General features: G+C 46.4%; 1 protein-coding gene across 2 annotated transcripts in view; it reads right to left on the bottom strand.

Annotated features, from left to right (window-relative positions):
- LOC139764008 (corticotropin-releasing factor receptor 1-like) overlaps window positions 1–13,788 on the bottom strand; it is a 102,782-nt gene that overhangs the window by 71,324 nt on the left and 17,670 nt on the right. For both annotated transcript variants that reach the window (XM_071690477.1, XM_071690478.1), the window contains exon 2: window positions 3,715–3,860. In XM_071690477.1, coding sequence (XP_071546578.1) covers window positions 3,715–3,859 — 145 coding nt within the window. In that variant the 5' untranslated portion in view covers window position 3,860. The remainder of the gene's footprint in view (window positions 1–3,714; window positions 3,861–13,788) is intronic.

The following is a 13,788-nucleotide window of genomic DNA, read 5'->3' as shown; positions in this document are numbered from 1 at the left end:
AAACCATGGAAAGCTGTGTAGGTATGTATATTTGCGTGTGTGGACGTATGTATATACATGTGTATGGGGGTGGGTTGGGCCATTTCTTTCGTCTGTTTCCTTGCGCTACCTCGCAAACGCGGGAGACAGCGACAAAGCAAAAAGAAATATATATATATATATATATATATATATATATATATATATATATATATATATATATATATATATATATATATATATATATATATAACGCTAACGGGATGGCCTTGATTAAGGCCTTAGCTGCCCGTGTTGTCTCAGCTAATATATAAAGAAAATGGCCCTAAAAGTCAACTGGAAACAATCAAATATGATTTGATTAGCTTGAGGTCACCGACCCAATCAGTAAGACAAACAAAGGAGACCTAAAACCAGAAGACACACCAAACCAGCAGAACACACCGGCCGAGGAAGCGCCCCACGCAGCCGCTGGCCCACCACCAACCACCACCTGCGCCTGCGCGGGGTGGCTGCCGGGATTCGACTGAGTGTTCGTAAGGAAGGCCCTCCCGCTACTGCCTACTTGTGTCGGATGTCTGCTTCCACCACTTAGTATCAACATATCCACCTGACGTCATCTGCCATTGGTTTATCAGCTTCCCTATACTTCCCCCACACTGTCCTCTCTTCATTGATCCCAGGCTTAACCAACTACTATCTCCTTATTCAAACGGTGTCCCCTCACATCACTTGTCCAACGACTTGCTTTCCCTTTATGCATAATTGTCCCGGGACCCCTTGCGTTCCCACCTTTTCCACAGTTTCCCGTCACGGTACGAGTCCCAGGACCACCTGACATTTCTCACACTCTGTCCGCATCACCTTGGTTCAGGGCATCAGTCTGGCCTGCCAGAAGACAAGCACTAAGGGAGGAGGAGGAGGTCCGTCTCTCGCTCGGTAAAGAAGTGTTGCTTTGGGCAACTTTGACTCTCACCTCGGGGAAGTTGATATTTGTTGCTGGTGTGTGTGTCTGTGTGTGTGTGTGTGTGTGTGTGTGTGTGTGTGTAAGTTGCCTGACACTTGGTGACATGTAATCTCCATCACTCCATCAACACAGATAGTGGCTCTGTTGTTGTCTGACACTGGGTAAGGTTAGGGATTCCATCTCTCCCTTAGCACAGCTCGAGGCTATGTTTTTGTCTAACCATTGGCGAGGTGGGGTTTCTCTCCCTGAACACAGCTCGAAGCTATGTTGTTGTCTAACTGTTGGTGAGGTTAAGTCTCCTTCTCTCTCTCAACATAACTTGAGGCTATGTTGTTGTCTGATACTTGGTGAAGTTAGGTCTCCTCTCCCTCAACACAGCTCGAGACTATGTTGTTATCTGACAGTTGGTAAGGTTAGGTCTCCTTCTCTCCCTCAACACAGCTCGAGACTATGTTGTTATCTGACAGTTGGTAAGGTTAGGTCTCCTTCTCTCCCTCAACACAGCTCGAGACTATGTTGTTATCTGACAGTTAGTGAGGTTAAATCTCCTCTCCCTCAACACAGCTCGAAGCTATGTTGCTGTCTGACACTTGGTGAGGTGATATCTCCATCCCTCCCATACGCAGAGCTGGTAGCCCAGTTAACACCAGCTGAATCTTACCTTCCCATTCAAGTTTATGGGATAAGTTAAACAGGTTTACTTTCTCACAGCTGTAGATAGGTACTTTGCTCGACTTTCAGTGCCTCAACGTCGGTACAATATGGTCGGTCACACTGTGATTAGCTCCGTCCAGAACAACTTACCTCACATACTCGGTCTTTACAACACTCTCGGTGACAAACTTCCAGTTAAAGCCAGTCAGCAAAGGTCGACGAAGTTTTTACGTTATTTGTTTCCCGTAGCAACGTTCTGACGTGGGCGTAACACAAAGGTGCGTTATTTACCAAACGTGACTGACCGTCGACGTGTTCGAATCGCAAGACGTAATATCCACTTTTGTGCATTGTAGGCCATCGTTACGCAGGCTACCCACCCTCGTACTCTCCCGCCTACTCTTCCGTCCTGACCTCGCCTCCTCTCCCGCAAAAGAGATCCCTCCTCATAGCCAACATTACACATGCAACACACTGGTCTCGGATCTCTCACTGCCCGTGAAGGTTGTGGCAGCGACACGAACACACGCTGATCTGAGCCAACCGTCGCCACTCTCCGCTTGGGAAGTCACTTCACGGATTTATGCACCCGTTGAAGGCAAACTTTTCTATACAGGTTGCAAAACAAGCCAGTTGCCTGTTGCGAGTTGCAGGGTTGTGTCTACTGTTGTCATTTAGAATGACACCCATAGACAGAAACAGGTAGGCAAACACGCTGTCCTTCACATACACAGCTGTACTCCTCCCATATACATTTCTATCTACAGCGATATACAGTTTCTCCTCACCAGCCTCGCCTCCGTCAGCTCACTGATCCTCCCCAGCCTCGCCTCCGTCAGCTCACTGATCCTCCCCAGCCTCATCTTCCCGTCTTACCAATGTCTCATACTATCCTCACTCCTCCAGACCACTCATATCACTTATCAGTCCAGGAACACACGTTGGAGTCTTACACTTATGTGATAACCAAGCGACTTCTTTTCGAAGAGTAATCGCCAGTAAGGGAACCACCCACCCATCTGTCCGATCATCCACATTGCTTATCTCAACTCCCAGGCCTAAGATAAGTACAGTCGACTCCACTGTACTTGATGATTTTCCTTTACACTGTCATCTACGGTCTGGCATATCACGGGCAGACAGACATTAAGTAGCTACGAAACATCAATGTTTGAGTTGTTTACTAGAGTGTAGGATGTTGACACATACGGTTTATATAACACAAGTTAACTTTACGTAAAGTCTGAGACTTATCATTCATATGTTTTTGTATAAAAAAATGTGAAATATGGATATATATATATATATATATATATATATATATATATATATATATATATATATATATATATATATATATATATATAGATGTGTGTATATAACACCGGCAGAACATCAGCGTAAATTGCGCGTCGCCGCGAGAACCTCAACAGTCCGTGAAAAATGGCAGGATCAGCTTCCCGAAGTACGCTTTCACATGGATGTGATCTGATACCTGTGAGTGAATCACGAAGTCTCCATTTCGTTTATTGCAAGGAAAAGAAAGAGAAAAAGCTTCTCTTTCCTTGGCCGCTTTTCTTTCCTGATAATCATGTCTGTTGTTCTTTTGTTTCTGAGTAGATATACCCGACACCTAGCCCGGCAGTGTTTACGTTGGCTCACCTTTAACTTTCCTCGGTTTTTGCCTTCCTTAGAATCTTAACACATCAAAAGCCACTCACTGAAAGTGAGACGATCACTTGACCGCAAAATACAAAGGTACGCAAACAGCAAAAGACGACCAGGTCCTCTCGAGACTTGTTATATTATCAGAGGAGACCGAAAACATAAAACGTATTGTGAAGGACAGAAAAGCAACTAAATGTCGGTCTGTGTAACTTTCTATGTTTACCACAAAATCTAATTTAACTCCCGGGTCAACCAACCCTATTCTGGGTTGTTGTTACCACAAGTTCACTCGACTTCTCCAACAAGCCTAGCCTCGCATTCTTGCCGTGCATCACCTAACTCCGAGCAAATGTATCGCATGACCATCACAACATTATGGAAAACGGGTTTTGAATATCGTAATCCCGGTAAAAAGTTGAGGCAATCAGGAATGCTATTTTACTTACCATCCAGTGGTAGGCTGTCCCAGAAATCCTCGAGACATTTTTGTCCCTCTGGTGGCAGTTGGAAGTATTGGTCGTCCCTTCCTGCCGGTGTCATGGCAGTGCCCACCTCCTCCTCCACGTATAAGGTTGTCATGTCAGTAGCCATACTGAAAAGATGGGAGACTTGCATTAAATGCTATTTGTCATGTAAGTCCTGAGCAAAAACTCTAAACGAGTTAGATTAATTTTGTTTTGGCCACACTTGACTTGAACCTCATACCTGTTTTGACACTTCAATTGTGTCCATATAAAAGCATGTTTTTGTTGCATCACGGTCATATGATAGCTAAACAGAAAAGTGAAGTGTACGGTCTGGACAAGGAAGGAGCGTGTGTGACTGGACGGAGTACAAGGTAAAGCGTCGGTAGGTCAAGAGAAAGGTACAAAGTTGTCTTTTGCGAGGGTAGGATTATTTTATGGAGTATTTTATTGTAAGAAGTGCCTCCCATGTCCAAGTGTACGTGAGACAAGACTCTGGTCTACAGGACCAACGCCATGGATGATCGTCGTCTGATCGTGAAAGAAAACAGTAAACGTAAAAGACGCACTAACCTCTAGTTTTCAAGCGTCCTCTATGTCAGGACTACGTTTAGCATCTCTTCCTCACACCTAAACCTAGTTTCTCGCTTTTACCTTTTTTCCTCGAACTCTTTGTTTCTTTTGCTCACTTTATACGTTTATCAACGTTCCAGTGTGGTAAAGGGTAACCTCAATATGGTCCCCGCTACTTGACGTCTGTGGTGCGAAGTCTCAGGGGTTCCGTCCGCCTCTGTTGCTATGTCAAGGAAGGGCTCAGGAGGAACAGTACTGGCTGCTCTTTCCAAGACCCGAATTCTTGTAGTTCGCCCGAACTTCTTTCATTCCTTTCGCCAACATCCACACCATTTTCTTCTGTCTATTACCATCTGGCGAGAACATTTGATAACTTATTTTACCCCTGAACCTAACTCTTCCTATCTAATAATGTTTCCTCATTATATTCATAATGTTTCCTCGTTATATTCACAATTTTCACTAAAATCTACAACCATTTATCAGTTTCAAAGGGAATCTGTGACTATTCTAATGCCAGCACGAATACTGCACGTTTCCTGGGCTCTGACTCTTCAATTTTTCATGTCGTCTGGCTCAACATGATAGGAGTTGAAACAATAAGAACAGGTAGGCAGGAACATTTTTACAGATAACCTCTTTTTACATCAGAAGGTTTCTCCGTATATTCCCGTGTAACATTATTCCAATCTACCATTCTTTTCGCCTTCTACAACTACTTCTCTGTCAACACAATAGATTTTATAAGACTGAGTAAGTCCCTGCCAAGAGTGTACGGCATCCAAACTGAAGTCCCGTACTTAGCGTATTTGAACCTACACCACAGTAGACTGCTGAAATCCTCCCACACAGATAATACGGGAGTTGAAGCCTCCATGTTTCCCAGTAACGATATGAAGAAAAAAAAGTATCCGCCACCCTACTGTTACCACCCTCCCAACACTCTGGGTGTTATTCACCTCCCATCCCTCGCGCTATACATACACAATATCACCCCCAATTGGATGATCTGGTCGCTCTGACAACACTCCTGTACGTCTCGTCATCCATTGCAACTCTTCCTCCTCTTCCTACTGCCGCTCCTACACTCCAGCTGAGGCACTTTGGTAGTGGCAGCGTTGACTGCACTAATCTTTGAAAGTTCTCCATAATCTTGTCCGGGAATGGAGGCATTCATCCCCCTATACCCTTTTAAGACAATCCCTTCATCCAGTCCATGATTCGATCTCTCCTATTATGAAGCCAGACGGGCAAGGAAAAACTCTCCTTCCTCCGCCTTACACTATGTTTCCATCGCAGCACAAAGGCATTGCAAATGAGTTTTCCACATGTGGAGCTTACCCTTACACGAGGCGAGTGCGAGGACCTCTCTCTCTCTCTCTCTCTCTCTCTCTCTCTCTACCGATGGGTCTTCGCTGGTCTTCGTCCAAAACAGATCTCTTAACAACTATCTATCTACAATTCTCTCTCTCTCTCTCTCTCTCTCTCTCTCTCTCTCTCTCTCTCTCTCTCTCTCTCTCTCTCTCTCTACCGATGGGTCTTCGCTGGTCTTCGTCCAAAACAGATCTCTTAACAACTATCTATCTACAATTCTCTCTCTCTCTCTCTCTCTCTCTCTCTCTCTCTCTCTCTCTCTCTCTCTCTCTCTCTCTCTCTCTTTCTGCTATACTGACAACGTCTCTCTTATCGATTCATTCTTCCACATCGGCACAGTAGGTGTTGAGATGCCAGTCTACAAATGTCGGTGTAGAAGTTGTTGTGAGGATGTTACATCATCATACCTCATGATACATCCTCATAAAGTATGGGAATCACTGTAGCAACAAGCATGGGGCACGGTAGAGCGAGAAGCGTTTCGAGTTTCTCATTCTTCCCCATCACCCCCAGACACGAGGGGACTCTGCCCCTTATTCTCCCTGATGACCTCATTTCTCCTGATGACCCCAGACATGAGAGAGACTCTCGCATCATTAACTGCACCCGAGGGAACCATTCATCGCTTCCCATACAGATGCCACAATATGGGACAAGGTTGCCTGAAAGGAACCCATTAACCCAAGACCTCTTACTACATACGGAGAAACAGATGGTGTGTGCGTGTGTGTGTGTGTGTGTGTGTGTGTGTGCGTGTGTGTGTGTGTGTGTGTGTGTGTGTGTGTGTTGATCTTTCTCAAGATAATATTTGCTTTTCTGTATCTGTTGGGAAATCTTATATAACTGATGCAAGTCTGTGTGTGTGTGTGTGTGTGTGTGTGTGTGTGTGTGTGTGTGTGTGTGTGTGTGTGTGTGTTACTATGTTGCAGCTACTGGAGCACGTCACCTTTAGCAAGGTCCACAGTGAAGCCTCTGACTTCAATAATAACAGCGAACCATCGTGGGCAAACTTTCATAACAGACGACTAAATAAAGCTGCATCGATTCTACCTTAGAACAGTAACGTTTTCCTTCGTGATCAACAAGTTGTCACAAATTACCAGTTAAAAAATCCACGATTTTCTTTTTTCCTTTTTTTTTCTTTTTACATCCAACCCTGCTGAGGTCTTCCTGTTGAGTACCCATCACTCACCACACTCCTGCCTCACCCCCAGGCTTGAGGGCGGCACTTGACGTGCTGCTCCGCCCTCACCATCCTGCCCACGTATGGAGCTACCAGCACCAACCCTCCCGCTCCTCTCCTCATTACAGACGTACAATAATTCCCAAGCAGCACCTCCTCAGGCACCTCGTACGGGCAATGAGCGATGCAGTCCACACACGCGCCCCCTTTCTCCTGGTTAAACAAACTATCGATTCATTAATCAACCCAATCAAGGTCTCCCCGGTGTTTCTCAGGGTCTTCAACCTCCACCCCCGGTAATTTCAGTCCTTGTTTACGCAGTCTCTGCCTCCGCGTTCCTCCCTACGGCGCCCGTGGGAGTACCAACCGTGTCACTGTTAACTGAGATTCCCACAGCCTTACTTGCTGGATTTATCAACCTTTTATCCTTAAACCTTCCTCAACCAGGAGAGACTTCCCTCTCGAACGCTCACACGGCTCGCCAGTGTTCGTGTTAAGAGCTCCACATTAGGACAGGAGGAGAGAACCATCCCCTTCCACTGATGATAAATGTGTTGCTAAAATAGTGGACGCGTCCGGGAGTGTTTACGATCCGCGGGAGGTCGATTAGACTGGCCCGGGGCCCTCCAGCGCCCCAGGGTAGTGCGCCGTGGCTTCAGGCAATGACCACAAAGACCAGAAACTCGTGGTAACACTCCAACTAGGGTCAATAGCCTCCTGTGGGAGGAGATCCTCCCAGGATCAACATAGGCAGCCCTTACACCGACGCCGCCGACTTCCCTTCGTCTACACCTGCAGCCGATAGACAATGACGTGAAGGAGGGGGACCTGATACACGCCGTCAGGTGAGGTCAGGTTCACTCAGGCTGCAGTACAATACCCGTGTGCCCCAACCTGCCTGTGCACGTACACTGGAGCAACAACAAGTCACGTGTGCAGCAACAACACCACGCCTCACCACGACTTTAACCTGCCTGTGTCAAGTCGTTGGTCCTCGCGCGCGATACACACAACCCCGGGGACAGTACCCTCTCCGTCACTGGTGTGTGTGTGTGGGAGAGAGAGAGAGAGAGAGAGAGAGAGAGAGAGAGAGCTCATTAGATTTTCCCAAAGGTCAGGAGCTCGCCCGCTGCACAGTGTCACTGCAAGAAAAAAATCTATAGAGTTACAAAGAACGAGTCGTGTGGGCTACGTATCAGGTATTACGTGCGAGAGATATTAAGTTCATGGGCTTGAAGGCCAGCTGCCTACACCTGGGGTGAGGGGGAAAACACAGCCACCTGGGATAAACGGGGAGTGAAACTTAACAACCACTGAAGCGCTGGCCTACTGCCCAGTCGTCTTTGACCCTGAGACAGACAGAGAGCAGAAAGGAACGTGATTTTTACAACCCAGCAAAACTGGATTCAGTTCTTGCCTCACTGCAGTGTTGTGGGGAAGGCAAGCGACGCGTCGTGCCACCGTTACAGTGGCGGGAGGTCGACCGTGGCTGATCTTAATTTGTGCCAGTGTTCCCCCTCCAAGTTTACTGTGCATCCCCCAATGCTCATCCTGTGAGCGGTAGCGCAAAAGGATGACAGGGGGTCACAAAAGGTCTTAGTCAGACCCCAGTAGGTGGTTTTACATAAGATGTTACAAAAACGTATTTCAATACATACATTACATAGTTTCGCACGGTACGTTTTACTCGATGCAAAAAGTGGATACAAACTTAAGATTTTAGGAATCTTGTCATGAACAATTAGGTGTTGTGACATTTCCTGCAGGGTTTGATTAAGGTCGCGTTGTCTGTGCGAAATTCCCATAAGGATGGTGTTTACCCGAGTACCACACACACACACACACACACACACGTCACCGACTATCAATGGTTTCACACACGGGCCATAACGTACACAACTGTATCACTCCCTCCCTATCAGTTCATGGGGACTGGAGGCAGACGAAGAACACCACTTTTCTTGACCTAATAACTGCATGTGATGTCGCCAATGGGCAAGTTAGCTTATATACGCGTTAGCAAAGAATGGATACAAGGGGCTGGCTCCTGCCTGCGCTGGATACTCGGCTGTCTCTCTCACAAAGACTCAGCTGTGTTGTTTCAAGGTGACGAGAGTGAAGTTAAAAGACGTGTGTTCCTTGGAGCTTCTCAAGGCCGTGGCTTGAAGATCATCAGTTCCCCGCGCCCTGTACCTCCCGCCACGCCACCCGCTGCTCCTCCTCCTCCTCCTCCGGCTCTGTCCTCACGTACTTCTTTATACCGTGGTTATGATCATTACCGGGGCACGTATATCAGGCGGTAAGAAATCCAGGGGTCAGAATTTACATCAGGAGGCCAAAAATTGCATATCCCGCAACCCCCCCCCCCCCCCACACACACACACACACACACACACACACACCTTTTCGGGGAAAAAAAAATGCATTTTCCATATTTCACCGAATTTTGGTTGTGGGGTCAGTGGGGTAGATATTGTAATGGGTTGTAGCGAAGTGTGGATGGGATTGGACGATACCTTGAGCATGTAGTGGTCGTGGCGGGGGTTGACGGGGTATGTAGTGGTTGTGACGGGTTGACGGGGTATGTAGTGTGTGGCGAGGGTTGACGGGGTATGTAATGGTTGTGGCGAGGGTTGACGGGGTATGTAATGGTTGTGACGGGTTGACGGGGATGTAATGGTTGTGACGAGGGTTGACGGGGTAAGTAGTGGTTGTGACGGGTTGACGGGGTGTGTAATGGTTGTGACGGGTTGACGGGGTATGTAATAGTTGTGAAGGGGGTTGACGGGGTATGTAATGGTTGTGACAGGGGGTTGACGGGGTATGTAAAGGTTGTGACGAGGGTTGACGGGGTATGTAGTGGTTGTAGTGGAGATTGACGGGGTATGTAATGGTTGTGGCGGGGGTTGACGAGGTATGTAGTGGTTGTGACGGGAAGGCTGCAAATGTATCTTAGCTATGTCATGTTTGTGGTCAAGGCCTTGGGAAATGTATGAGAGAGAGAGAGAGAGAGAGAGAGAGAGAGAGAGAGAGAGAGAGAGAGAGAGAGAGAGAGAGAGAGAGAGAGAGAGAGAGAGAGAGAGAGAGAGAGAGAGAGAGAGAGAGAGAGAATTGGAACGATGTGGTATACTGGGGTCGACGTGCTGTCAGTGGATTGAACCAGGGCATGTGAAGTGTCTGGGGTAAACCATGGAAAGTTTTGTGGGGCCTGGATGTGGAAAGGGAGCTGTGGTTCGGTGCATTATACATGACAGCTAGAGACTGAGTGTGAACGAATGTGGCCTTTGTTGTCGTTTCCTAGCGCTACCTCGCGCACATGCGGGGAGAGGGGGTTGTTATTTCATGTGTAGTGGGGTGGCGACGGAATGAATAAGGGCAGACAGTATGAATTATGTACATGTGTATACTTGTATATGTCTGTGTGTGTATATATATATATATATATATATATATATATATATATATTTTTTTTTTTTTCATACTATTCGCCATTTCCCGCGATAGCGAGGTAGCGTTAAGAACAGAGGACTGGGCCTTTGAGGGAATATCCTCACCTGGCCCTCTTCTCTGTTCCTTCTTTTGGAAAATTAAAAAAAAAAAAAAACGAGAGGGGAGGATTTCCAGCCCCCCGCTCCCTTCCCTTTTAGTCGCCTTCTACGACACGCAGGGAATACGTGGGAAGTATTCTTTCTCCCCTTATATATATATATATATATATATATATATATATATACGTTGAGATGTAAAGGTACATGTATGTGCGTGTGTGGACGTGTATGTATATACATGTGTATGTGGGTGAGTTGGGCCATTCTTTCGTCTGTTTCCTTCCGCTACCTCGCTAACGCGGGATACAGCGACAAAGTATAATAAATGAATAAATGATATATATATATATATATATATATATATATATATATATATATATATATATATATATATATATATATATATATATGTATATATATATATATGGATTTGTATATAGCATTTATGGATCTGGAGAAGGCATATGATAGAGTTGATAGAGATGCTCTGTGGAAGGTATTAAGAATATATGGTGTGGGAGGCAAGTTGTTAGAAGCAGTGAAAAGTTTTTATCGAGGATGTAAGGCATGTGTACGTGTAGGAAGAGAGGAAAGTGATTGGTTCTCAGTGAATGTAGGTTTGCGGCAGGGGTGTGTGATGTCTCCATGGTTGTTTAATTTGTTTATGGATGGGGTTGTTAGGGAGGTGAATGCAAGAGTTTTGGAAAGAGGGGCAAGTATGAAGTCTGTTGGGGATGAGAGAGCTTGGGAAGTGAGTCAGCTGTTGTTCGCTGATGATACAGCGCTGGTGGCTGATTCATGTGAGAAACTACAGAAGCTGGTGACTGAGTTTGGTAAAGTGTGTGAAGGAAGAAAGTTAAGAGTAAATGTGAATAAGAGCAAGGTTATTAGGTACAGTAGGGTTGAGGGTCAAGTCAACTGGGAGGTGAGTTTGAATGGAGAAAAACTGGAGGAAGTGAAGTGTTTTAGATATCTGGGAGTGGATCTGGCAGCGGATGGAACCATGGAAGCGGAAGTGGATCATAGGGTGGGGGAGGGGGCGAAAATTCTGGGAGCCTTGAAGAATGTGTGGAAGTCGAGAACATTATCTCGGAGAGCAAAAATGGGTATGTTTGAAGGAATAGTGGTTCCAACAATGTTGTATGGTTGCGAGGCGTGGACTATGGATAGAGTTGTGCGCAGGAGGATGGATGTGCTGGAATTGAGATGTTTGAGGACAATGTGTGGTGTGAGGTGGTTTGATCGAGTAAGTAACGTAAGGGTAAGAGAGATGTGTGGAAATAAAAAGAGCGTGGTTGAGAGAGCAGAGGAGGGTGTTTTGAAATGGTTTGGTCACATGGAGAGAATGAGTGAGGAAAGATTGACCAAGAGGATATATGTGTCGGAGGTGGAGGGAACGAGGAGAAGAGGGAGACCAAATTGGAGGTGGAAAGATGGAGTGAAAAAGATTTTGTGTGATCGGGGCCTGAACATGCAGGAGGGTGAAAGGAGGGCAAGGAATAGAGTGAGTTGGAGCGATGTGGTATACCGGGGTTGACGTGCTGTCAGTGGATTGAATCAGGGCATGTGAAACGGCTGGGGTAAACCATGGAAAGCTGTGTAGGTATGTATATTTGCGTGTGTGGACGTATGTATATACATGTGTATGGGGGTGGGTTGGGCCATTTCTTTCGTCTGTTTCCTTGCGCTACCTCGCAAACGCGGGAGACAGCGGCAAAAAAAAAAAAAAAAAAAAAAAAAAAAAAAAATATATATATATATATATATATATATATATATATATATATATATATATATATATATATGTGTGTGTGTGTGTGTGTGTGTGTGTGTGTGTGTGTGCTAAATGTGCGTGTGTGTGTGTGTGTGTGTGTGTGTGTGTCTGACAGGAAAATTTATGTTGCACGAATTAAGTAAATCTTGAAAATATAACGCAGCGGGTCACAACGCTGCCATTTATTACGCACGCCGTGGAAAATTGGCCTCCTGTCCGTTAGCAAACAGTGAGCGTGGAAGGGAGGAGGAGGAGGCGGTGGAGGAGGAGGAGGAGGAGGAGGAGGAGGAGGCGGTAGAGATAGCGGCCACGCCCCACCTGCCTCACCAGCCACTCTGGCTGGCCAATGATGACCCGCTAGTAAACTCCGTTTCCCGCCTGTCATATATAAAAAAAAAAAGAATAGCGGTCTGGATTAGTAGTTATCCGTCACGTCCGCTGTCGTGGTAGGATTAAAAACCCCAAAAAAACCCAACGCCATCCCCGAGCAGGAAGGGTTTTGAATAATGGAACCATCATTCCTCAACACAGCGCGTCTCATCATATGAATACCGTGTCGAACCAGAGAGGAGCACGAGAACCATTGCACTCCAAGAAAAGGGACAGATGACGAGCGTGTTGCGAGTATAGAGACGTCGCTCACTTGAAACCATGAACACAGACAAATACGAACATCGCTAGAAAAACGGGAAGAATATACCCTCAAAGAAATTCTGGATCTGTTTCAACCTTGAAGTCTAACAGTGTCGTGCTATAGAATGGTGTCGTTGAGTTGTTGAACGTTTTTCCATTACCATAAGACGGGGTCGAACGTTTTTTCATTACTATAAGACGGGGTTGAACGTTTTTCATTACTATAAGACGGGGTTGAACGTTTTCCTTTACTATAAGACGGGGTTGAACGTTTTCCTTTACTATAAGCGGGGTTGAACGTTTTCCTTTACTATAAGACAAAGTTGAACGTTTTTTCATTACTATAAGACGTGGTTGAACGTTTTCCTTTACTATAAAGCAGGATTGAACGTTCTCCTTTACCGTAAGGCGACCAGTGTGGGGTAGTGACTCAGGCGACCAGTGTGGGGTAGTAACTCAGGCGACCAGTGTGGGGTGATGACTCAGGCTACCAGTGTGGGGTAGTGACTCAGGCGACCAGTGTCGGGTAGTAACTCAGGCGACCAGTGTGGGGTGATGACTCAGGCTACCAGTGTGGGGTGATGACTCAGGCTACCAGTGTGGGGTGATGACTCAGGCTACCAGTGTGGGGTGATGACTCAGGCTACCAGTGTGGGGTAGTGACTCATGTGACCAGTGTGGGGTAGTGACTCATGTGACCAGTGTGGGGTAGTGACTCAGGCGACCAGTGTGGGGTGATGACTCAGGCTACCAGTGTGGGGAAGTGACTCAGGCTACCAGTGTGGGGTAGTGACTCAGGCTACCAGTGTGGGGTGATGACTCATGTGACCAGTGTGGGGTGATGACTCAGGCTACCAGTGTGGGGTGATGACTCAGGCTACCAGTGTGGGGTAGTGACTCATGTGACCAGTGTGGGGTAGTGACTCAGGCGACCAGTGTGGGGTAGTGACTCATGCTACCAGTGTGGGGTA

This window comes from Panulirus ornatus, chromosome 48 (assembly GCF_036320965.1).
Source record: "Panulirus ornatus isolate Po-2019 chromosome 48, ASM3632096v1, whole genome shotgun sequence".
Lineage (NCBI taxonomy): Eukaryota > Metazoa > Arthropoda > Malacostraca > Decapoda > Palinuridae > Panulirus > Panulirus ornatus.
This window is presented reverse-complemented; position numbering and strand designations above follow the sequence as displayed.